Source organism: Tiliqua scincoides, chromosome 4 (assembly GCF_035046505.1).
Source record: "Tiliqua scincoides isolate rTilSci1 chromosome 4, rTilSci1.hap2, whole genome shotgun sequence".
In the NCBI taxonomy this organism is placed as follows: Eukaryota; Metazoa; Chordata; class Lepidosauria; order Squamata; family Scincidae; genus Tiliqua; species Tiliqua scincoides.
The window spans coordinates 115839401-115864349 of NC_089824.1; the positions used below are offsets into that span (position 1 = coordinate 115839401).

The 24949-nt window shown below is 46.7% G+C and overlaps 1 protein-coding gene across 1 annotated transcript in view; it reads left to right on the forward strand.

Annotated features, from left to right (window-relative positions):
* Window positions 1–24949, forward strand: part of CACNA1E (calcium voltage-gated channel subunit alpha1 E) — a 360216-nt gene that overhangs the window by 123718 nt on the left and 211549 nt on the right. Inside the window, exons 4-6 of the mRNA XM_066623540.1 lie at window positions 1970–2073; window positions 3332–3484; window positions 7929–8110. Of these exons, the coding sequence (XP_066479637.1) occupies window positions 1970–2073; window positions 3332–3484; window positions 7929–8110 (439 nt within the window). The remainder of the gene's footprint in view (window positions 1–1969; window positions 2074–3331; window positions 3485–7928; window positions 8111–24949) is intronic.

The window sequence follows — 24949 nt, forward strand, 5'->3', positions numbered from 1 at the left end:
CTGAAATGTCTTCGTGACTTCCTCTTTGCCGACGATGCAGCTGTCACTACCCACTCTGCCAAAGATCTCCAGCAGCTCATGGATCGTTTTAGCAAGGCCTGCCAAGATTTTGGACTGACGATCAGCCTTAAGAAAACACAGGTCATGGTTCAGGATGTGGACTCACCTCCCTGCATTACAATCTCTGCGCATGAACTGGAGGTTGTCCATGACTTTGTGTACCTTGGCTCAACGATCTCCGACACTCTTTCTCTCAATACCAAGCTAAACAAACGCATCGGTAAAGCAGCTACCACGTTTTCCAGACTCACAAAGAGAGTCTGGTCCAACAAGAAGCTGACGGAACATACCAAGATCCAGGTCTACAGAGCTTGCGTCCTGAGTACACTTCTGCACTGCAGCGAGTCATGGACTCTTTGCTCACAACAGGAGAAGAAACTGAATGCTTTCCACATGCGCTGCCTCCGACGCATTCTCGGCATCACCTGGCAGGACAAAGTTCCAAACAACACAGTCCTGGAACGTGCTGGAATCCCTAGCATGTATGCACTGCTGAAACAGAGACGCCTGCGTTGGCTTGGTCATGTCGTGAGAATGGATGATGGCCGGATCCCAAAGGATCTCCTCTATGGAGAACTCATGCAAGGAAAGCACCTTACAGGTAGACCACAGCTGCAATACATCTGCAAGAGGGATCTGAAGGCCTTAGGAGTGGACCTCAAGAGGTGGGAAACCCTGGCCTCTGAGCGGTCCGCTTGGAGGCAGGCTGTGCAGCATGGCCTTTCCCAGTTTGAAGAGACACTTGGCCAAAAGTCTGAGGCAAAGAGGCAAAGAATAGCCAGGGAGACAGACCAGGGACAGACTGCACTTGCTCCCAGCGTGGAAGGAATTGTCACTCCCGAATTGGCCTTTTCAGCCACACTAGACGCTGTTCCAGAACCACCTTTCAGAGCGCGATACCATAGTCTTTCGAGACTGAAGGTTGCCAACTATTTGCAGGTTGCATGTGCCAGTATTGCATGCCCTACTTGTTATTTGTCTGAGGCTTGAGTGCACACAGTTTGTGTTGGCACACTAGATGAAGATTCAGTCTCAGATCCTAAGGTTCCCAGTTTAAGCACCTGAAAGCACAATCTTAACTTGCACTGGAAGCAGGCAGGCCAGTGGGCCTGCACTGCATCCAGCGTAAGTTTCGGGCCCAAAGCAGTGCAGCCCAAGGCAAGGGGAAACGTTTTCCCGTACCCCGTGTCATGCTGTTGCAGCCCCAATGGGTCTACTTGAATCTGCGCCACCTGGCAAGGTGGAGCAGATCTGAGCAGCCTGGGACTGCCCTGGGCCACCTTTTGTCAGGATCTGGCATAACTGGTCCCGCCTCCCACTTCCTACCTGCCTGCCCATGTCCCACCTGCTCTCCCCCACCCCAAAATGCCTCCCTCCCACCCTAACCCTCCCCACACACCCTCAGACCCCTGTGTCAGCCAAACTCGGCTGACGCAACTCACCCTCTCCCCAGGGCCTGCAGCAGTGTGGGGAAGCTGGCACATATCTGTGCATCGGCCTGTCTCTCCAGTGGTGCAAAAGTGCTTTACAGCACTTTTGTGACATTCCTGGGCCGGCACAAGAGACTAGTGTTGGCCCAAGTCCATTCTAAGATTGCACCCTGAGTTTCTTGTGTATCTGGGCCTATAATTGAACTTATGACTCCCAATGCAGCTAATGCAAGGCTGGCTGTATTGCACTGAACTGGAAAATGTGAGTCCCAGCACCAGTGTGTATATTTTAATTGCCACTCAACTTGATGCTAAGTTTAGACTGAGGAATGGCTGTTGACTCACTATGGAGGGTAAGGTGCACCAATTCCGGCTGTCAGGTGCCTGGTGTGCGTAACGCCTCTTCCTGCATGCAGGCATGTGTACATTGCCCATGATCTATGTATAGTAACTTTTCTTTTCTTCTTGCTTGCCTCCAGAATCTTAGCCACTGCAGGGACACATTTCAACACCCATGTGGACCTGCGGACTCTGCGGGCGGTGCGAGTGCTCAGACCCTTGAAGCTTGTCTCAGGCATTCCTAGTAAGCATCTAGTTTCTCTCTCCCCCCTGCTGCCTTCTGTTTCTTTGCCAGAGCAGAGCTGGTGTTTACAGTGTACAACCTTAATATACTTTTGTATGTTTACAGTAGTGCTTTATCATAGTTAGGGGAATTGCACAGGAGATGTGTGCACCACTTCCTAGTTCATGCTTTATCAGGCACTCTTTGGTGTTAAAGAGGGAGAGAAATGAGGGAGGGGTAATTTTATGTGCATGTGGGGAGTAATTATTATGAAAGTGATTGCAATGTAGCAGATTTTTTGAAAAGGAAGGGGGAAGCAAAGTAGTTTACAAGGCACATCCCAATGGAGTAGTATTATGGCCCAATCCTACCTAACCCTCCATATGATAATGCAGCGGCTCCATTGTGGTGCCCACTGAATCCTGCTGAGTAGTTTTGGCCTTGGGAGGCAAGGGAACATTTGTTCCTTTCCCCCAGGGTAAGCCCCTGCCAGCCTGGTGGGTCAATTCGGACCTGTGCCAGCAATATTGCCAGAATGCCTTTTACAACTTCTGTGAAGTTCAGGCCCCATCACTGACTTGTCAGGAGTATGATGGGCTTAGAGGTCTTCCCGCTGCAGTTTCCAGTGGAAGATACTACCTTACTTTTGCCAAGATCCCTATTGGGGAGGTCTTAGAGGCTGCTGCAGTATGTGCAGCAGCATCCAGGGCCACTTGAAACCCTGGGCAATGTAATTCCTAGAGTTCATGATATTTTTACTAAGGCCAACATGTTGCACTAGTAACAAATTCCAAAAGGTTTTGGAATTTAAGCAACATGGTTGGTAAGAAGGTTTAAATACAAAAATGTGTATTTCAAGACCTTTCTTTTGCACAATCCCCCCCCTTTAAGGAAGACCCAAGGGGCATCTTTACTAGGCTTCTAGTACATGTATCCACATATTGTCAGAGTCATCCAGAGGTAGTTGCATTACACAGGATTACTTGGATTACATAGGTTGTTCTGCAGCTCTGACTGGATGATTTTTTCTGTGACTGTTGAAGTTCTGTGACTGAGCATGCTTGCACTATTACAAGTGTTGTAGTACTGTAGTCAGATTTCCAAGTAACTTTTCCACAACTGCTACAAATGCTGCTGACTTTTTCCAGATTGTAGTAGTTCTCCTTTCTCTGCCCCCTGCAAGGCCCCTTTCCTTGGGGGCAGAGGACTATCGTGCTTACTGGGCCCAGCAGTGGTACTTGTTTTTAACTGTACTTTCACTATTTTTCTTCATCCCCAGGTTTACAGATTGTGCTCAAATCCATCATGAAGGCAATGGTACCTCTCCTACAGATAGGTCTCCTTCTCTTTTTTGCTATCTTGATGTTCGCTATCATTGGCCTAGAGTTCTACAGTGGGAAGCTGCACCGGGCTTGCTATGTGAACAATTCAGGTGAGGAGTGCTGTGTATTCCTTTTCTGCCTTTTTTTAGCCCATGAATTCTCAAATGCTGCCATCATGAACATAGGCAGCCATTAGGTGGTTTCAGTATGGCCATCGAGGCACTGGTTTTACTCCTTGGGGTATGACTGCACTATGTAACCATACTTGTGGCAACTCTACAGGTTCTGTGACTTGACCCGAAGCCATGGCTAGATTCCAGTTTGAGAATGACTGAAAGCCAAGATAGTCCATACACATTTTGCTGCCTGAAGTAGAAAATACAAGTAGTAATGCCAATAAAGTTTCCTGCTTTAAAAAAAAAATACAAGTAGTATTTCCCCACCCACTCTCAGCTCCATGGTGGATATAGTAATAAAATAATTAATGATCTGCTTCTTCTTAATTATCTACCCAAACTGCTTCCTGAGGCCTGCTGATAGGTAGGGCTGGCCATGAATGTTACACCTAAATCAGAGGTTCTCAAACTGGGGTGTTGCTACACCCCAGCCTGTCTTTGCCCCTCTAGGGGGCAGGGAGGGGGAATGCAGCAACCCAATTCCCTAGGATTGCACCACGGCCAGGGGTAAGAGGGGCTTTGTATTACTCACCAGTAGCAGCCTCACAGGGGTCCTGCGGAAACCTTGGAAAATCTAAAAAGAAAATTGCAACCCACTTCCTGGGGATTGCGTTGCGGCATTATCCCCTCTGCCTCAAAGACTTACTGCAGCACCTTGAGCTCCTTGAGAGTTTGGAAACCTCTGGCCTAAGTGATAAGTCTGTTGCGTGGCTGATTTGCTGATGGGGGAATCACCCCCCCCCCCACAGAGTAAACTAGTATGTCAGGTTACAATGCTACATTAAAATGTCAATATTTTTCCCAGTGGGAATTCTTATGTATGGAGGAGCATTGAGTCATGTAGGCCCCATGTGAAGTGGTATACCTCAGACCCAGAATGACAACATTTATGATGGCTAGACCTAAAACATTTGAAGCCCTTGTGTATTAATGATGTAATATTTTTTTAAAAAAATTCAGTGTTCAAAAGCTCCCATTTTGAAATTCCTTCCTTTCTAGTCCATCCCTGTCCTAAAGGTTTGGCAAAAATAAAAGCAAAATGATAGGAAATCAGAATAAGATGGGCAGCGCAGTCCTAACGTGTGCTGGAACAGGGAGGTCAACACGCCTGCCCTGTATTCAGTGTGAGTTTCAGGCTGCATGTGGCTCGGCCTAGGGCAAGGGGAAATGCTTCCTCTTACCCCAGGGAGAGCCACTGCCACCCCAATGGGTCTTAAGAGGTGGCGCAGATCCAAGTAGCCTGGAGCTGCGCTGCACTGCCCAGGAACAAGGTAAGAATCTGGCACAAGTGCCAGGTCCTGGCTCCATCCCCCTGTCTCCTGCTGCCCGCCGGCTCTCTCCCCACCCCAAAACACCTCTTCCCCATCTCCTTTCCATGCCCCCCAGACCTCCACGCCAGCTGAGCTCGGCCAACACAGACCTTCCTTTCTCCGTTGGCACAGAGGAGGCGCAAATGTGTTTGTGATCCTCCCAGGCCAGCGCAAGGGACTTGCACCAGCCAAGTGCTCCATTAGGATTGCACTCTTCATTAGTCCTCCTGCCTGTCTCCTTACCTCTGTTGACTTTGTCCTAAAAAAACACTTGGGTTCTACTAAGCCTCTCTTGGTTTCTCAATAATTAAATGCAGAGGACAGGGCTTTTGTTTTGTTTTTGTGCTTTTCAGCTGAGTTGGTGTCACCTGGGCTCAGTCCCTGCGGCAAGGGTCTCCTTAAGAGCTGGGGAGCTGAGCATGTACCTCCCGGATCTGGCCCCTGCACTGAGGACTTCCCCAAGAGTTGGGGAGCTGGGGAGCAGGCTCCTGCCACCTTGGGAGGGCCTGGGCTGACAGGGAGGCAAGCCACTCCAGCAGCCCTGGGGCCTTGGTGCCGCAGCTCGGCACTGAGTACATGCTCACAGGGTGAGGCACCAGCTAGAGAAGTGGCTGCTCAGCCGCGCTGCTGGGACATATGGACTGCAGTGATGGCCCTAGATCTTGTAGGATCGCATGCCAATGGCTGGAAGGGGCATGGGTGGCCGGACCAGAGGGGTAGGTCGTTCCTCCTTGATCTCTGACTTGGGAGAGGTGGCCCAAGGAAGCACAAGTGACCCCTTGCCCTTACTTCTACCCATCCCTGGCCTTGAAGGGGCTGAAAGGGCTCCTAACAGGGGCAGCCAACACCTCTGGGGGAGGTGCTCCCTGGCCAAAACAGGGTTCTGTGAACCCCGGAGGTCTCTGGGAACCATGCAAGTCCAATCCATAGGGGTTCCCTCAGCAGGGTATAGACCCCAGTCTCTGCGGAGAGGCACAGGCCCCAAGATGGGGGCCGGTGCCACCAACCCTCTGTCTAACAGCCTGGGCTCTTCATGGGGATCCCAACCTGGCCAACAGGAGCCTGGAGCGGCCACATTCATCTGCCCAGGCAGGCCAGCAACCTCCGAACAAGGAGGGCACCCCTAGGGCAGGCAAACAGTCAGGCAGCTGACCAGGGGGTATCCTGCACCCCTCAATCCATTCATAGCTGCGCAAAGGCACAACTCCTGTTGAGGACTGTAATCTGTTGAGGCCTTTGTGGTGCAACAAGATCCTGATGAATGTAAAGATTCTCCCCAGATTGAATTGTTTGTGCAAGCTAATCTCCAGGACTCAGCGCCTCCTTTCTCTCTGGGATAAGTCAGCTGCCACCCCTGCTCCAACCCCGGGCATGGACGTCACAGGTGGGTTGGAGGAAATTGAGTGGGTGTTTGATTGGCAGCACTGACTCTTTGGATGTCCACATTAATTCAATTGTTCCATGATAAAAATTTAAATAAAGAATAGATTCAAAGTTCTTGAACCACAGCCATCCCAGCAGTGCATGACAAAAAACAGAATACTGTTGAAAATCAGATTGGTGCAAGGGAATCATTGTGGGGCTTCTGCAGAGTTCTCTGTTTCTTTGGTAGCACCAATATTTTGAAAGCACAGATTAAGAAGCATAAATTATTTGCACTAATGAATTCCCAAAGATGCATATGAAAGGGGAATCTGGGCAGATAGGAGCGGGCTGGGTTCTCAGTGGCTTTCATTTCTCCATCTGTGGAGAAAGTAAATGGGCTACAATTGTCCAGACTGTTCGAAGAGGAGCAATAACTTATCCCTGTCCCAAAAAAACCAGAATCACCAGGAGCAGCTAGTTGATTAGCTTGCATCCCAATATTTTCTGGGTACTTCCCTTACTTTTGAAATGGCTGCCATTTGCCCCGTAACAAAAAGTGAAGCAACACACTTGTGGACACTGCAACTTGGGGACACTGGGAGTGAAACCTGGCATGGTGTGTGTACTTGTTTCAGGCTGCAATATGAGAGAGTGCAATACAGTATGTATTTGTGTGCAGACGTGCATTGTGCACCAACCCACCCTGCCAGAATTGTTGCAATACATAGGCTTGCCTTTGAGTCTTGGGATTTATGTGTTCCAGAGCTTTTCCCAAGGACAGTCACATAAGATGAGATTTGTGTGTCACTGCTTGCAATTTATGCTTCTAACTCTGCATATTTTAAAATTCTGTCTGAAATTCTGTTGCTGGTTGATCACGTAGAAGGTTCAGTCACAGGACAGAGGATGGGGTGTCAGGTGACCTAATTGTTGTGCTAATTGTGTGACAGATGTGTTCCTTTAACAAAAGGTTTTAACACTGCAGCCTTGGTACCAAGAATCCATTCTTTCATTGAAATATTTGTGTGGGAGTTTTCAAACATTTACCTCCAGTGAACCCTTTCCACATCAGCTCATCTCTTAACGAACTCCTCCACTTCTTCCCAATAGCATTTGTGTATTGCAAAGGATTTGGGGGTATGTTTTACAGCACAGCATTGCCTCAAACAGAGCCCTAGCTAGGTCTTTTGTGCCGCATTGTTGAGTTACATATCCTAGGACCTAGTCCTAGAACTCTCTGGGTGCAATCCAAAGCACCTGTTTGGCCAGCACAAGTCCCTTGTGCCAGTCGAATAGTGTTGCAAAAGTGCCGTAAAGAGTGCCACTCTTCGGGGAGATAGATCCATTGGGGTTGCTGCACTCTCCCCAGGGTAAGGGGAAGAGATTCCTCTTGCCTTGGGCTGAGACTCAGATAGCTTGAAACTTGTGCTGGGTATGGTGCAGGCCCAGCAGCCTGCCTGTTTCAGCGCAAGTTAGGATTGGGTTGCCTGACTCTTTCCTCATGGCTGTGCAAGTTTGTGTGGTGGGGGTGGGGGACGTCAGTAAGAAGACAAGCTGCCATTTATTGAAGAACCTCTCATTGCCTCCTAAAGAACAATACCATTGCTACAGAAACTTTCTGCCTCATTGTGCCTTGCTTAGGGAAAGTCATTGCCTTGTCATTCATTGTTGTGCCCTTTGATTTACTCTGTGTTTGACTGTAGGTGAACTAGAAGAGTTGGACCCACCTCATCCCTGTGGGGTGCAAGGATGTCCTGCAGGTTATGAGTGCAGAGACTGGATCGGTCCCAATGATGGGATCACTCAGTTTGACAACATCCTCTTTGCTGTGTTGACTGTCTTCCAGTGCATTACCATGGAAGGATGGACTACAGTGCTGTACAATGTGAGTAAAACCATGCAAGCATGACCTTCAAGGCTCTACTGGGGAAGCTGGGGAGGTGCTTGTGCAGTTTTCTTGTTTCATATTAGACCTTTGATTTAACACCCAGATTTGACACTGGCTGATGATAATTTAGGTCTATCTTCAACCTACATTTTGATGTCTTTGGTTGATTATGATCACAGTGTTTTAACACAATCCTTTCCCAGTGTTCACCTGATTTCTCTCTTCCGTCTATAAAGCATAGTTCTTATCCAGCTCATCTCATCCATGATGTATCTACTGCAAGTTAGCTTGCTTCTTTTTGTCCAGTACAGTTGGAGTCTCATTATTTGCAAGGGTTCGGTTCCCAGAACTCATGCGGTTGGCAAAAATTGCATTAAAGCAAATACATTTGAAAAATAATGCCCCTTTGCTAGGCGTTTTAAAACCAGTCTTGCTGACCTTTGTGATGTAAGACAGTCATTAGGCAGACAATCCATCAGTCTCCCTCCAGGCACTTAGAAAGGCTTCACTCCGAGGCAGTGACCCCTTCCTTCACCCAGAAAGCAGTACTGGGAAAGAATGCAAAGTGATTATCTTTCTTTCATGTGCTCAGGGGGAAGGGAGGGGTCACTTGCCTTAGACTGAAGCTATTTTAAGTGCCTGGAGAGAGAAAGATTGATGGATTATCAGCTGGCTGCCTTCTCTCACATTAAGGAGGTTATTGTTAAATGACTTTTTTCCTTTAATTTAAAGGGCCCTTCTCATCACACTGAGATAAAACAGCAGATCTAAAATCCATGGATAATTAGATTATACCTGTATTCTGTCTGGTTCTGCCATTGTTCTCCTACTAGCAGTGCATAACGTGTTTTGTGCATTTATATCATTAAGCATTATTCCGCAAGTAAAATTGCAGCAGCATTTTTCCTACTATAAATAGGTTTCTGTACACTACTAAACTATATTTGTGCAGTTTCCTGAGTGTTGTCAGTGCAAACATTTCCTTAGTTGACTGTGGCAGGTAAGAATTGCCTCCAGGTGACTAGGTGAAGAAGTTTTTGTTAATCTGGAAGAATGGATTTCTTTCAGACTGTCAATTAATACATGTGAGCAGGATACCACATTCGGGGGGGATTTAGTAATTTTTGTACATCTGTTTTTAAAGCATGTCAGATAAGTACTACTAGAGCCTTGAGCCCCTGATAAGTGCTAAACAGTTTGTTTGGACAAGCTTTAGAAAGTCAGCAAAGCTTTTTACAAAGCAAGCAGATGAACCAATGTTGGCTGGAAACACTTGGTAGCTGTTCAGAGTCTTCTTCAGAGAAGTGAAGGCTTCTTTGAAGGATCACTGCTGATAATATGTACATTTGTCTCACTTCTGTCTCTGGTAAGTGGGCCTTGCAACTTTTTCTGTTTCAAAAACCTGTTTGAGCAGAGGTGACAGAGGAATCCAAGAAATGTGCATATACCATGAGAAGCAATGCATGCGTTTAATACATACATACAATGAATACATACACCCCAGGACAGACCAGCTAGCAGGATATCATCCACAGAATTGCAAACAACTTGGTCCAATGACTGCCAGAGCCATATGGAACTTTTATACAGACCCTGATATTTGTGCCAAGCCTTGCTTCCTTTGCTGAGGTAGAATTCCTTCAAGGTCCCACAGTTTAGCTTTGAGCCTATCACTCAGTGTGCTGGTTTATTTATTATTTTTATGAATCCTCTGGCATCTCAGGCAAGTGGGGCAGTTAGTGAGGAGGTCCACCCTGGCCATTGATGGGGCTTGCTTCTCAAGAGCTCTAGCTGCCTATCCAGGTGGACTGGGTAGCTAGTCTCTGGGAATTCTGCTGCTGCTGCTACCCATTTAATTGGCTACCCTCAGACTTGCACTGCTGGGCCATCATCTCTGTGTGGTTCTACTTAAGCCACATCTTAAACCACACACTGGAAACTGAACAAAGAGGCACTCTTTCAAATGGTGTTCCTCTTATATTTAGCAGGGGGGAAGTAACTGCCCTTCTTCACCCAAGCAAAGTATCCCTTCTAGTGGCTGTTTGCTGATGCTCTGCATTTTTTAAAGATTGTGAATCTTTTTGGAACAGGAAGTCATTTAGTTATTTGATTTTCTCTATAAATCACTTTGAGAACTTTTTTTTGTTGAAAATAGGCATATGAATATTCTTAATAATAACATTAGTAATAATCTTCCTCTTGGTACCTGGATCTGTGCTGCATCCAAATAGGTATGAACCCCTCCTCTATCAGTGCCCAGTTTGCTGGGCAGTGTCATGCCACAAGGGGCAACACTAACTAACTTTCTGGAATCAAGGTAAGGGCAATGCAGCTCAGAGGTAAAGGAACAAACATTCCCTTACCTTGAGGAGGCTTCCGTTACTGCCACCCAACTGCAGGATGCAGCACTGCTGTGATCGTGTGGGAAAGTTGGTTAGGATTTGGGTCCAAGTTTCTTAACAGAAACCTGTTGTCTGTCTTCAGCCCTACTCAGTTCTCAAAAGCTGTTCTTTTGCTTACTGCTCCAGGCTTGCTGATGATGATAGCTAGTGAGAACTTGGAGCTGCAGAATGAGCTCAACACCTGCATTTGGGCAGGTTTTTCCTTTTGCACCTTTACCATATGGCACAATCTGTCAACTCTTGCAGCTCTTGGCATAACATCAACCAAGTGGGAACTAGCAAAGCATACAAGTTAGTTAATAGATATCAGGCTCCTGACAATGTGAGTCTGCTGAGGGCAGGCTGAGTTGGTAATTATCTAAAGTAAGGCTTCTCAGCATTCCCCATCAAACCCTTCCTGTCTCTTCCCATCTCCATCCCCCCTCCCTACGAACTGCAATAGTATGTGTACTGAAGTGGAATAATTCCATTATAAGTATGTGACACAACTCCCATAGGAACCCGATCATGTAGCTATGCTTAAAGGGCTTGCAGACACCCACGGGTAAAGTAGGCGGTAAGGAAGAACATCACTCTTAATGATGATGTTGGAGCAGGCGTGGCGGCTGTGCTCCCCCTGTTGGGAGGAAGTGGAGCAGCCAGGCGCTCAGATTGGAAGCCACCCCTTTTTGCTCAGAAACAAAGCCCTTCCTTGGTGGTTTCTGCTGCCTGTGCTACTGTAAATAGCTACAAATACCAGCTACAAATACCAGCCCTCACTATCTCAGCAAGGTTTCTGTTGAGAATAATTATTAGTGTTTTGTCTGTGTATGAGAGAAAGATTGTACTTTGATTTCAAGAGACATGAGGTATTTGGTGCATTCAACTCAAGCCTAGAGCTGAAATGCATATTGAAAAATGAATGTTTGCTTGTTTGTTTAGTCATTCAGTTTATTTCCCTTTTTAAAAAGTCTTGGGGCAGCTAATGACAATTAAAACTTGCAGTAAAATCCAATCATTACAATTCAAGTTTACTTAAAAGTGAAAAAGACTGCATATAAAACAGTTATAAACCATAAAAGCAGCAATTCTACTAAAACATCACTTGCATCTGGAATAAAATCCACATGTTTTTATCCAAATCAAAAGAAAGGCTAACTCCCCTTAACTCATCTCTTAAAAACGGAAACCAAGCCGATTTGTTAAATGTATTTAGGGAAGGGGTTTCTCAGTGAGGGTCCCCCCACTGAAAATGCCCTGTCCATTGTGTCAGGCACACTGGTACTAGACAATGCAGGCATGTAGGGCAGGATCCTGACTGATAAGCCAAAGCACTGCAGACTCTTATATAGGAGGAAAAGTTTATCTGACGTACACATGCAGACTACACAATGTGAAATTTGAAAAGGAAACATTTCATACCTCAGAAGTAGATTGTCACTAAGAAATTTGACTCTGGGCACAAATGTAATATTTGTATGTTGGTGTGTGCACATTCTCTGAGTCCTGTTTCAGCCTACAGGCCAAGCTAGAGCTAAATCGATTGTATTCGTCACAACTTGGATGCCACATTGACAATGACTGACGATGTCCCCGTGGCAACTGCTTGTCCAGTGTTGTGGGATTCTTTTCAGCTTGTACAGCCTGAGGATGTGGACAGACTCTTTTGGAGTGTGAGGCCATCTGCCTGCCTGCGTGACCTTTGCCCAGCTTGGCTGATAAGAGCTGCCCGGGGTGGACTGGCTGAGTGGACAGGGAGGGTGGTGAACTCTTCCTTGATGGAGGGGACGTTACCACTCATTTTGAAACGGGCAGTGGTTCGCCCCCTCCTGAAGAAGCCCTCCCTGGATTCCACTGTGTTAGATAACTACTGGCCAGTCTCCAACATCCTGTTTCCGGGCAAGGTCTTTGAGCGGGTGGTGGCGTCCCAACTCCAGAGGGTCTTGGATGAAGCGGATTATCTGGCTCCTTTTCAATCTGGCTTCAGGCTGGGCTTTGGGACAGAAACCGCCTTGGTCACCTTGGTGGATGACCTATGCTGGAGACTGGACAGGGGGAGTTCGTCCCTGTTGGTCCTGCTGGACCTCTCAGCAGCTTTCGATACCATCGACCATGGTATCCTTCTGGGCCGATTGGCCGAGTTGGGAGTTGGAGGCACTATTTTGTGGTGGTTCTGCTCCTACTTGGAGGATCGGTCCCAGATGGTGGTGCTGGGGGATGCCTGTTCGACACCCTGGCCCTTGAGGTGCGGGGTACCGCAGGGCTCAATTCTGTCCCCCATGCTATTTAACATCTACATGAAAATGCTGGGAAAGGTCATCCGGGGGTTTGGAGTGGGGTGCCATCGATATGCCGATGACACCCAGCTCTATCTCTCCTTGACTCCAGGGTGGCGGTTGAGGGCCTGGAGCACTGTCTGGAGGCAGTGAGGATCTGGATGGGGGCTAACAAGCTGAAATTAAATCCGGATAAGACAGATGCTCTCCTGGTTCGGAAATCATCGATGCAGGTGCTGGACTATTGGCTTGCGCTGAATGGGGTTGCACTCCCCCTGAAGGAGCAGGTCCGCAGCTTGGGGGTCCACCTGGACTCGCAGCTGCTCCTGGATTCCCAGGTGGCGGCTATGGCTAGGGGGGCCTTCGCTCAGCTTTGGCTGGTGCGCCAGCTGTGGCCGTACTTGGATCGTGCAGACCTGGCCACGGTGATCCATGCCTCGGTGACATTGAGGTTGGATTACTGTAATGCGCTCTATGTGGGGCTGCCCTTGAAGATGGTTCTGAAACTGCAGCTAGTGCAGAATGTGGCGGCCCGTGTGGTTACTGGAGGTAGGCAGTTTGACCCTGTCAGTCCGCTTCTCCAGCGGCTGCATTGGCTGCCCATTCGTTTCTGGGCCCAATTCAAGGTGCTTTTTTTGACCTTTAAAGCCCTATACTGCTCTGGGCCAGGGTATCTTAGAGATCGCCTACTTCCGTAGAATCCGGTTCGTCCTTTTAGTTCATTAGAGAAGGCCGTTTTACAAGTGCCGCCGCCTAGGGAGGTACGTGGGGTGGCGGCAAGAAATAGGGCCTTCTCAGTAGTGGCACCAACACTATGGAACTCCCTTCCCCCTGACTTAAGAATGGCTCCCTCTCTTGTGACTTTTCGGCGAGGCCTGAAGACCCTTCTATTTAAACAAGCCTTCTGAGTTCATGGCCTTTTTAACATCTTTTCTACATCTTTTAGTATGTTTTTACAGGCCTGATTCCTTTATGATCTGCTGCTTTATGCTCTTTTTACCTGACTTTTTATCTGACTACTGTTTTTATGATATCTGTCAATGTGTTAGTATGTTTTTATCTGTTTGTTAAATTATGTTTTAATATGCTTTTAACCTATTGTAAGCCGCCTTGGGTCCCTTAGGGGAGAAGGGCGGGGTATAAATCAAGCATCTGAAGAGAGGAAAATGGCACCAAACAGAGATGGGGAGCACAGTTGTTGCCCTATGTGCTGCCGTTGCTCCCAGTAAAATAGGAAAATGCTTTGCTCTTCTTTCCATTCTCCCTCCTAGAAGGATAACCAAAGTGGAGTGCAGGGGGAAAGCATATTAATTTAGTCCCAGCCACAACACCATGAAAGTAAACCAGTGATGTGTGTAGAAAGATGCACTACTGGCTCTTTCATTTATGACTGAGTAATCCCTTCCATTCCAAAGAACTCAGAGATACGGTCTAGCTCTCCAGCCCTCACAGGTCAGAAAGAGAGGTAAAATGAGGAAGGAGGGAGATGTCTCTTGTCCCATTTTCCTTTGTCAATTTGTTGCAAGCCTGCTCCCCTCCATCTCTTTCCAAGTGGGGAGGTCTACATCATATGGGTTGAGAAAGGACATTTTGGAGGCTGGCACGCATGGGAAGAAAATCTTGGATGCTTAAGAATTGTTCTGGTGATTAGTTTCTCATTTAGAGGGTATATACCAGTCAGGGATTCTTCACAGGTGGAGCTTTGCACTAGTACTAACTGGTTGCTACTTTACACCAACAGCTTAAGCAGTCAGACTGAAGCCCTTCACTCTCAGGTCTTCCACCTAGGCGTAACTTCACTTGACTCCAACAGGTAACCCTGAAACAGTCCAGGGCAGGAACCTGGGGTTTCCATGTGGGGAGTATTCAACCCACGCACAAACTTCCTTGTTCTCTTTCTCCCCTTTTCTGGGAAACTCTTCTGCTCTTCTCTGTGAGGTTCCTCTGACTCATATGATTTTGTACATCGTCCTCTCCTCCACCTCTTCCTTTCACTGCTAAGGGTAGTCCTGCTTGCCCCTCTTCACCTCAATCTTCTTCTCACCCAGAGCCTAATGTTTGTCAAACCTTCCTCTTTCCCATGTCTTCCCATCTGCTCCCCTCGCTGTCTCCCACCCTTCTGTTTCTTCTTTTGCCTTGTGAAGAAAGGCACCTCCTCCTCTCTCTTCTTCCCCTAGCTGCCATTTGAACCTTCCTGCCGCCATATCCTCTCACCTTGTGCTGAATCACCACGAGCTGCTCCGCTGTCAGCATTTTGCCTTCCCATGTTGTTTAGCAGTTACATAATCACTGGGTGCACTCTTGGGAAGCCCCAGCCCTGCCCAGGAGCCAGCAGTGGTGGTCAGGTTGAGCAGCCGCACATCTCCCATGTATTGGTCAGGAGCTGCAGCATTCAAGCACAACAAACCCCAGCAATATTCTTCCCTGGGAGTCACTTAGCTGCCCACTGCGCCAACCACCCCATACTAGCTGATAGCAGAAAAGCTTACTGCTGTCACCAGGTTGCTCATTCCTTCTGTCTCACTTCCATGGGGCAGCAGCAGATCAGGTGGTAACAGCAGCAGGAGGTGGTGGCAGCAGCAGAGATGGGGATGGGCTATAGTGGCAAAAAAAGGTGAAAGGGGAAAGAAAAGTAAATGGAGGGGGAAAGGAGGGGGGGAACCAGCTAGAGTTTGAGGGCTTTGTGTGCAGAGTATACTGAGGGGGAAAGGAGGATAAGTTGGGAGGTAGCACCTCACACACACACCCCAACTTGGGCACCATGGTGATTTGGGCTGGGGCTGGGCTCTTTTGAAAATTGAGTTTTGTAATTTTTGCTTTGCCTGTGTTAATACATCAAGCCTTCATGCTTCAAGTGAAGGAGTTTCTGTTTGGAACTGAGTGGTTAAACCCTGCAGAAAGGAGTGGGTAGTCAGCATGACTAAACAGAAGCCTATGAAAAGAAAATAAAGCAATATTTCACTGAAAGATCTCATGGGTTTTTGGGATCAAGCCTTTATTTTTTCTTTTTGTACAAAAGTTGTTAAATTGCACTTAAATACATAGAAAATGGTGCTTTTTTACTCATTCATAGCTCCACTACCTCCAGTTTTATTGCCCATTTTATAGTTCTTCTTGATGGCTTTCCATCTTTCTAATTTCTGTGTCTCGTAACAACATCAGGGGGAAGCTGTTGCAAATGCTCAAGGATGGCATCCTTTGAAGGGCCATCCAACCATAGAAGAAGTCCCAGACAGGCCAGATTCCTCTGGTGGCAATTCTTGAGGACAAGGTCAACTTCCCTTTATGCTTATCCTGTCAGTGGACAATGACTTTCACTTCTGCTGAGTTTCCCTTTCCCTTTTTGCTGTCAGGAACACAATACATGGGAAGTCTTGAGTCAGCCCAGAGCACAAGACACTACAGGTGGGACCTCGGTATCCAGTGCTTTGGTTCACCACTGATACTGAGATCTACCTTTAAATGCCTTGTAACACAGAAAAGAAGCACCACAATCCAATTTCCTATCTTCACCCTCTTAAGTAATTATAATTTCCTAGTGACTGAATGCAGTATAGTGTCTATATACCAATGTGTTCTGGGAAGACAATAGAGGAGCAAGAAACCCAGAAGTGGGTCTTTAAAGCTATTTTTCAATTGATTTGGTATCCACTGTTTTTTTATCCTCTGGGGTTCTGGAGCAGAATAATGAGGCATGACCTGTATTATGCTCTTCTTTTTGTTTGTTGTCAGAGCTGGAATGGATAATTCTTTTTTTCTTTTTGGTCACTGTCAGTACAGATACCACAGACAAATTAACAAGGAGTCAACTCTTTTGGACTATAATGCCCAAGGGAGGGCACCAGGATGAGGTCTCTTGTTATCTGGTGTGCTCCCTGGGGCATTTGGTGGGCCGCTGTGAGATACAGGAAGCTGGATTAGATGGGCCTATGGCCTGATCTAGTGGGGCTGTTCTTATGTTCTTATGTTCTTATGTTAATGGGGAAGTGTAACAGTAGCATAATGCATGCTTTCCTGCTATCTGTCCATCATGTATCTAATGCAACATTTTAAATGCAGCAAATGTTTAATGGTTTCTTAATGCTGGCTGTGGGTTCTTGCTCCAAATGAAAAGGTATTCAATTTAAATAAATAAGAGAAGGAATAGGGGAAATGTCAGTCTTGACAGACATTTCAATTTTCTTCTTGAAAGAATCAAAATAAAATATGTTTCTCCAAGCTGTTAGTATTGGGGATGGGGAAGGAAATGACATGGCATTTGTATTTGTTGTTCTCTTGTTTTAAAAAGTTGGTGTTAGAATTTAATTTGGCATGTTCAAATTCATTTTTTGTTGGAAAGTTTTGTTTTCACACCTGCAGACAGTAACTTTGTTTTGTGGAATTGTCCATTTGTTTTCACTAGATTGGATTCATTTATCAGAACTAGATTAACCATTAAACTAAGGCTGCCATCCTATACACACTTTCCTGTGAGTAAGCCCGATTGCACAAAGTATTTTATAGAACAGGAATCAGCAGACTTAAGGCTTGCAGGATCTAGTTTGTTTGGAAAGCCAACTGGAGCCACATGCCAAATAAAGTTGTATGGTAGAAGTGGGAGGAAGAAACAGACATTTAAATGTAATGTGCTTCTGAGTGCATGCTTGATCCAGGAATTTGTTGTCCGTGCAGCAATGCCTCCAATAGGATACATTCCCCAAAAGTCTGGTGCTACAAGAAACATTGCTATAGGAGACATACAGCCCAGTCCTGTATAGTCCTGCTATAGGAGACATACAGCCGAGCCCTCCATGAACACACAGGATCCAGTGGAGTGGAGCTCCACTGGACCCACCTCCTGCCTCCCCGCTCCCTTCCCCCATCTCCGGCCCGCCCTCTCCCCACTCCCAGCCTCCCCGTCCTGCCTGCCCTCTCTCCACCCTCCCCACGCCTCTCCCCTCCCTGGAATGCCTCCTCCCTGCCCCTCTAACCCGCTTACCGTGCTGTGGCTCGGTGGTCTGTGAGACCGCTGAGCAGCAGAGGTTGGGTGCCTGCCCCGCGCTAGCCCGGTGCTAGCCCAGCTAGCCCGGTGCTAGCCGGTGCTGGGCTAATACGGGTGGTAACCCGGCTGTGAGACTCGCAAACATGCCTTGCGTCACGTTACAACAGTGTACGGTGCACAAAGCCGCAGCGCCGAGCCCAGGATTGGGCTCATACTTGGCTATGAGGCAGAAAACTGGTTTTGATTGACCTTGTGCTCCCCAGAATGCACTTCTCTCATGGCTAAAATCACTGTCAATCCACACCCAGGATGAAGAGCACTATAGCAAAACAGTACTAATGGAAGCAGCTCTATAGGAGGTATTGCTATACAAGAATTGAGCTCATAATACTTGCGCACAAAAATCCCCTCGAAGTTCACCCCCAAGATGGCTTCTTTTTCACAGTCTAATTTAACAATTAAAAAATATTTTTGTTGTTACTATTGCTTATTGATCAAATATGTCTTCGTAGTTACAAAGCCTACTTAAGAGATCTTGCTGTACCCTATGTCCACCCTTGCTGTAAACCATAGCCCCAATGTGATTCATAGGAACAACTTAGAAGAGTCTTATTTCTATGCCTCAAGGGCTGATGTCTGCCATTACTATTATTGGGCAGCTACTAAGGGTTCAGGACTTTCAGAAGGGCCCATTGCTGAACTTTGAGACCGTCTCTGTTCTCATAGCCCTTTGTGTGGTGGTAGCGGTGGTGGAGTTATTCTCTCAGGTCTCACTCAAGAAGGAGGGAACCCATGGTGGGTATTTTGCTGAAGACCCCTTGAAAGCTGGTGTAGCTCCATGCTCCCCATGCTTGTTAAATTGGTAAAAGTGTAGGAAGGTGGGAGAGGAGAGACACTGGCAGGTGAGAAGGCTTGGTGCCAAGACTTTAAGAACAAAGATAAAATTCTAAGTGGGGTGGGGTTGGGTATGTCTTATAATGGTCTGGAGATTTCCAAATTGAGAGAAACTCTCTGAAAATGTCACCCCTCTCCATCTCCAAAATTCATTTTCATCTCTACATAACATGAAATCTGCTACGCTGCTCTCTACCTGCAGACTTCTACCCCACCTAGTATACAACAGCTTGCTGTGGCTATGTGCTTCGATATCGATTCAGGAATATTTGAACAGGTCTTTGGCTCTGATGGTATATCTCTACGATCCAGTTCATTGCAAGCAAGGCTGCAGTGAGCCTGTGTACAAGCAGACTGACAGCCCAATCCTGAGCTGTGCCAAAATGGCTGTCGCAGCATTCTGAGTGCACTGGGCAGCCAGTGGTGGCTCCTCAGGGAAAGGGGACATTCCCAGGCTGTGAGGCCTGGCACGGGGCTCTGGATCTGCTGGGGCTGAGCTCCGCTTGGCCCACCCCCTCCTCTCCGCCACCCAGCATCCTGAGCGAGTGCCAGGCGGTGGACCGCCGGCCTCCGACTGGTACTGTCCCTGCGCGGACTCACACTGGGCCAGCTCCAGTGCTGGGATGGCACTAATCCCCGCAAACCTGCCTTACAGCACGTTTGTGACAGTGCATGCTGGAGGTGAGCCGGCACATACTGCTCTGGGTTGGGCCTGGAGTGTGATGATTCTCATGTGAATTGCTACATGGTAATCTGAAAGCTGTGACAAGAAACCTTGTGTGAGCTGAGCTTTGTGAAGTAAATATAAGGAAATAAATGGCATTTGTCTTGAAAACAGCCACCTGCCTGATGGCCTATGAAGAGTAAGAATCACATCTAAGTGTCTAGGCAGAGACATTATTGAAAACTGGAGGAGAATTGGTTCAAATTTGTTTCCTTTTATGCCATCAAAGACCACAAATGACTGTCACAGGTATGTGAAGCTGGAAGGGAAGTAACAGTGGTGGAAGGCTGTTAGCATTTTTATTTGCATAGTTAGACTGGGTTTAGCATGTAAGCTGGGGAAAAAAATAGTTCTTTCCAGTTGCTTTTTCAGAAGTGGGCGAGTTTTCCTTTCTCAGGTAGGTTGGTCTTGTAATTAACTGCTTGTTCTGAATAAGTCATAATTTCTTCTAAGCTAGTAGCTTACCATATCCATGGCTCAGGCTGCCACGTGAGTGACATACTGGTGCATGATAACATTTGTTGTGGGCTGATACTATTTTGTGTGTGTGTGCGTGCGCGCACTTATCTTCAAGACTGCAATAAACTTATGGGTATATGATGCCAGGAGCTTGTTCACATGTTGCATATTTTATATGACAACACAGTTGCTCAGCCCAGCTGTAACTGCATTACTTGGAAAACTAAATTTTATGTCTGTTATACAAGAAAACTGAGTTCTATTCCTCAGGTCTATTGTCAAGTGTGGTTCTGACAAAACTTTTGAGATGTCCAGCATGGATCAAAGTGACTTAGGCCTTATTACAGATAAAATTAATAAGAAATAGAGACAGTGGCATCACTAGGGGGGTGTGGGGGTGCAGGCCACACCAGGTGACGCACTCTGGGGGGTGATGCGCTCTGGAGTGGTGATGCGCTAAAATCACGGCTTTAGGAGCCACTGCATCATGCCATACACTGTTGGATGCGGAATATCCAGCAGAATGCAATGCAAATAAACAGAATTGAAATAGCTCCTTTCGTTCAAAAGTTATGGCCAAAAAACAGGAAAGAAAAAATGAATAGATCCCTATGGAAAGTGAAAGTGAGCTGTGTTGCGCGTAGGCATACTTGCCATAGTCTGTCAGAAAGGGCAGGCTGAGAGGAATCCAACAACACCTGAATGGTCCTGATTCAATGAATGCAACCCCCAAAAACAACGGAGAAGGAGGTTCCCCCCTCCCAGCTGCAGTCTATTGAGCCCGAAACGAAACCACGTGGCTGCGTTTACTCATGAGTAGGCGAACTTGCCTCAGTTCATCGGAAAGGGCAGGCTGAGAGGACTCCAACAACGTCAGAATGGTCCTGATCCAATGAATGCAGCCCCCAAAAACACCCGAGAAGGAGGTCCCTGCCTCCCTCCCAGCTGCGAGTCTATGGAGCCCTATGCAAAACAAAGCAGCCTCACAGTCATGTTTACTCACAAGTAGGCAGATGAGCCTTGGCTGGTCAGGCCAGGCAAAGGGGAATGCGAGGACACCAGAATGGTCCCAATCCAATGGAGCTGAAGTACAACAGATGCTCCAGAAGGCAGCCTCCCCCCCCCCCCCAAAAAAAAGTACAAAAAAAGAGGGTTGAACTCTTAAGGGGAAAGTTTTCTATTTTGCACTTGCAAAGCCAGGTGGGTCTTTACCTTGATATGCTTGAAACAGAAGAACTTTAAACTGGGCACTGGGAGGGCTGGAAATCTCACTGATTCTTTTGGGGGGTTGTTATTGCAGGCAGACTACAGAGTAAGCTCCATTGACCACAATAGGACTTACTTCAGAGTAAATTCACTTGGTGGAATAGGATTGGCTCCCCCTTATTTAATTATTTCTTTTATTTTAATTTAATTATTTATAATTATTTATTTTAATTTGCTTGATGATGTCACTTTTGGGCATGACATCACTTCCAATGCGTCCTGGACAGATTGTCATTCTAAAAAGTGGGTCCCGGTGCTAAAAGATTGAGAACTGCTGCAGTAAGGTGTTAGTAAGTTGACACGGGGTGTGTGTGTGAGAGAGAGAGACTCTACAAGTTTTCAAAATTACTAAAATCAGAGTTTGGAGGAATAATGCCATCATGTTATATATCAATCAATGTGTAATTTCATGCAGAACGCAATGAGACAAACCACATTGAAATATCTGTGTTCTAACAAAAGGTACAGCCAAAAAACCAGTGGGGGCAGGCAATGGTACATCACCACACCCACCACCTGCAGCGTTGCCCCGCCCACTGCATGGGGTGACGTGCAGGCCTCCCGCACCGAGTGACACGAATCCTGGTGATGCCACTGAATAGAGAACCATTCAGTATAAGGTTTCCCTTGTGGCTTCATACTGCATGTGATTCAAATTGTAATCGAGACTCAAAGCAAGAAGCGGTGTGTCATGTCAATATGAGTGGTGGGGAGAGATAAGCATTCAAGGAGGTGCCAGTCAACAAGAAATGGCTGTGCTGCTGCCTGAGCTCAAGAAAAAACCTTCCAGGGTATTCTTCTGGCTACATGTTTCTGCTCACTGTGCAGACAAATCTTCCACCATAGAAATACCTAGCATTTATATAGTGCTTTCTGAGGGTGCTAAGTACTTCCTATATAATATCTTGATGTAATTCTTACAACAATTCTATAAGTATTTTCTCCATATTGCAGATGTGAGGCTGAATAGGAGTAGCTTGCTTAAGGCCAACTAGTGAGTTTGTGCTGGGAAGAAGAGTGAAACTACAGGCTTCCTGGTTCATAGCTCAATCTCTTAGCCACTATTCCACACCAGTATCTCTCTGTAACCTGATTCAGTTCATGTAAGATTGCAGCAAACTCAGGTAAATCCATGGTGCGTTTCCTTACCTCTGTATGAACGGAATAATGCTAAACTTTGTGAACTTTGCTTGGCTGATCTTCGAATCAGCCTAGTAAAAATTCTGAAGTAAAGGTGAAGCAAAAATGTCTTCATCACCTGACTCATACTTAAAATTCATTCAGGCACTTACCCTGACCCCCACACAGACTTGCTTAGCTTCAGAATGTTTGCTACATTATGTGCCTTCAGATCCTGCTCTTGCTCAGGGGCTTGCAAGACAAAGGGCCACTGCTAGGCAGCCCAATCCTGAGCTCCTGTGGCACACAGCTTCAGCGGCACTGAAAATGGGTGCCGCCGGATCCTACGTGCCACAGGCTACCGCAGGCGGTACCTCAGGAGAATGGGACTTTTGTAAGGGAAGTAGCCCTAAAGGCATTCGTGTAGGGCACTAGGCCCCACACAAACAGACAGAATCTGGTGGAGCAGAGCTCCACCGGACCCACCTTCCCTCCCCCGTCACGCCTCTTCCCGGCTCTCTCCCGGCCCTCTGTCTGCCTCCCCCCTCCAGGAACGCCTCCTCCCTGCCTCCCCCCCCACATCCCTGCTTTCCTTACCCTGGCTCTATGGTCCGTGCGACTGCCAAGCAGCGGAGGCTGGGCACCCGCCTGGCACTAACCCAGCGCCGGCCAGCACTGGGCTAGTATGGGTGCTGGCCCGGTGTTAGGCCTCGTGAACGTGCCTTATGCTTGCAACAGTGCACACTGGTGGTAAGCTGGTGCATCTAGCTCAGGATTGGGCCCTAAGTTTGCCTGCTGACACATCTCTCCCCCCCCCCCCCATTTCTAGGTTGGTAACAGAGGAGGAACCAGGCAGCCATGTTCCGGGAGTCAGATTTTACTTAGGGGGAGGGGCATCATTTGCTATCCCTTAGAGATTTGTTTGTGTGGATCATCAAGTCCAAGGAAGTTATTGGTGGGAATTTGTTTGGCAAGGAGTAATGGAGATGCTCTGAGCAAGAACAAGTGAAGCCTACTTTCCAAGGGGGAATGCTAACAAGCACTGGGAGAGAAAAAAAGTGCTTCTAATTAAAATTCATGTTCAGGCAAAAAGACAGAATAGAGACCAGATTTGTACTGAAGATGCTTGGAGCAATTTCAGTACCATGGAAAAGATACCCAACAAGAGGGCTGCAATGTCATGTACACAATAAATTGTGTCTGCTTTGGAAAATCAAAAATTGCATGAGAGAGAAATCAAAATATTCTTTGTGGACACACAACAGAACTTATTTTTTGTGCACAGTTCAAAAATGATGACTTGATTTTTTTTTTTTGCAACATTTTTTTTGATAACCCAGATAAAGGGAGGAATTTTTAAAACAAGTTTGATAACTGAGAGTTCTCAAATACTCCCCCCACCGTAAACAACAATAACACCCTTTCACTCATTATCTTGTCCTGGGTAAGGGCTCCACAAACCTTTTTGTTAAGCTACACCGGTTTGTCTGTAAAACCAACAATTCTCCTCCGTGGAGCATAATGTAGCAAAACAGGAAATTCTTTCAGATTTTTGCTAAATGTAATATTTATGGTTTTCATTTATAGTTGGTGGGCATCCAATGCCCAAGTGTATTGTAGGTTAGCAGAAGTGACAGCACCATCAGACAGTGCCTCTGCCCCATCAGAAAAGTTGATTGCTATAGACAATGTCGATTTTAGAATGAGAATCTAAAAATGAGAATCTAGAATGAGAGTCAGGACTCACCGGAAGTGCTGTCATGACCAGAAGTGACAACATCAAGTAGGAAAATTTTAACAATCCTAGGCTGCAATCCTACCCACACTTACCCAGGAGTAAGTCCCATTTACTAGCATTGTTAAAAGAATATACATAGTAGCTTGTTGAAAGTACATGTCTGTAACATTTCCTCAAATGCAGTCACAGACCATGAGAGCATCAAGTCTTATATATTAAAAATAAAATATTTAAATTAATTGGGACCCACCTAATGGGTCCTGACCCACCGCTTGAGAAACACTGCTGTAGGGAGTCCAACCTCACCGTGAATCGTTTGGTGAAGCAATTGTCATGTGATGATAGTAGCATCTGCCACTGACTGAAAGACATTTTTAAAAGTTGTCCTGCTTTTACATTGAAAGTATGAATACACTCTGGGAAGCAAAGTAAATATGTGATAAGTCAAGGTCAAGTCAGGGGCTGTGATTACCACACTTGTATTCACAGCTAGGGAGTGTGTTTCTTCAGTGGCCTGAGCTGAAGCAGCATGCCCTGCTGTCTTGGACAGGTAAGAGTAGAAGTCCAACTCCTAGTATTTCTACTGGACTTGGCCAATTTAAAAATCTCTTACTGCTGTCCATTCACCGGAGCTGTTCTGTATGCCTCTATTGCCTTTTGTACTTGAAGGCAGCTCTGAGACCTGACTCACAAGTAGAGTCCATGGCAGCTCACTAAGCCTCAACTCACTCAGACCTCATGCCACACAGTTTCCAGTTCAAACTCAAGATACCCTCCCGGTTTGTCACATGATCTGATCATTCAGTTCAACCCCGCTTTTTAATGTTCCTCAGTAATTTTCCCCAGAAAACATCTCTGCAGATGCTTCTCTGTTCAGGATTTAATTTTGAGGATATCAACAAAAAAATGCTTACCTGTATCAGTGATCCATGTGGCAGGTGTAACATTTGCCCCATGCAATAGTCCACACACATTCAGCAGCTCTGCATGCCAACTTA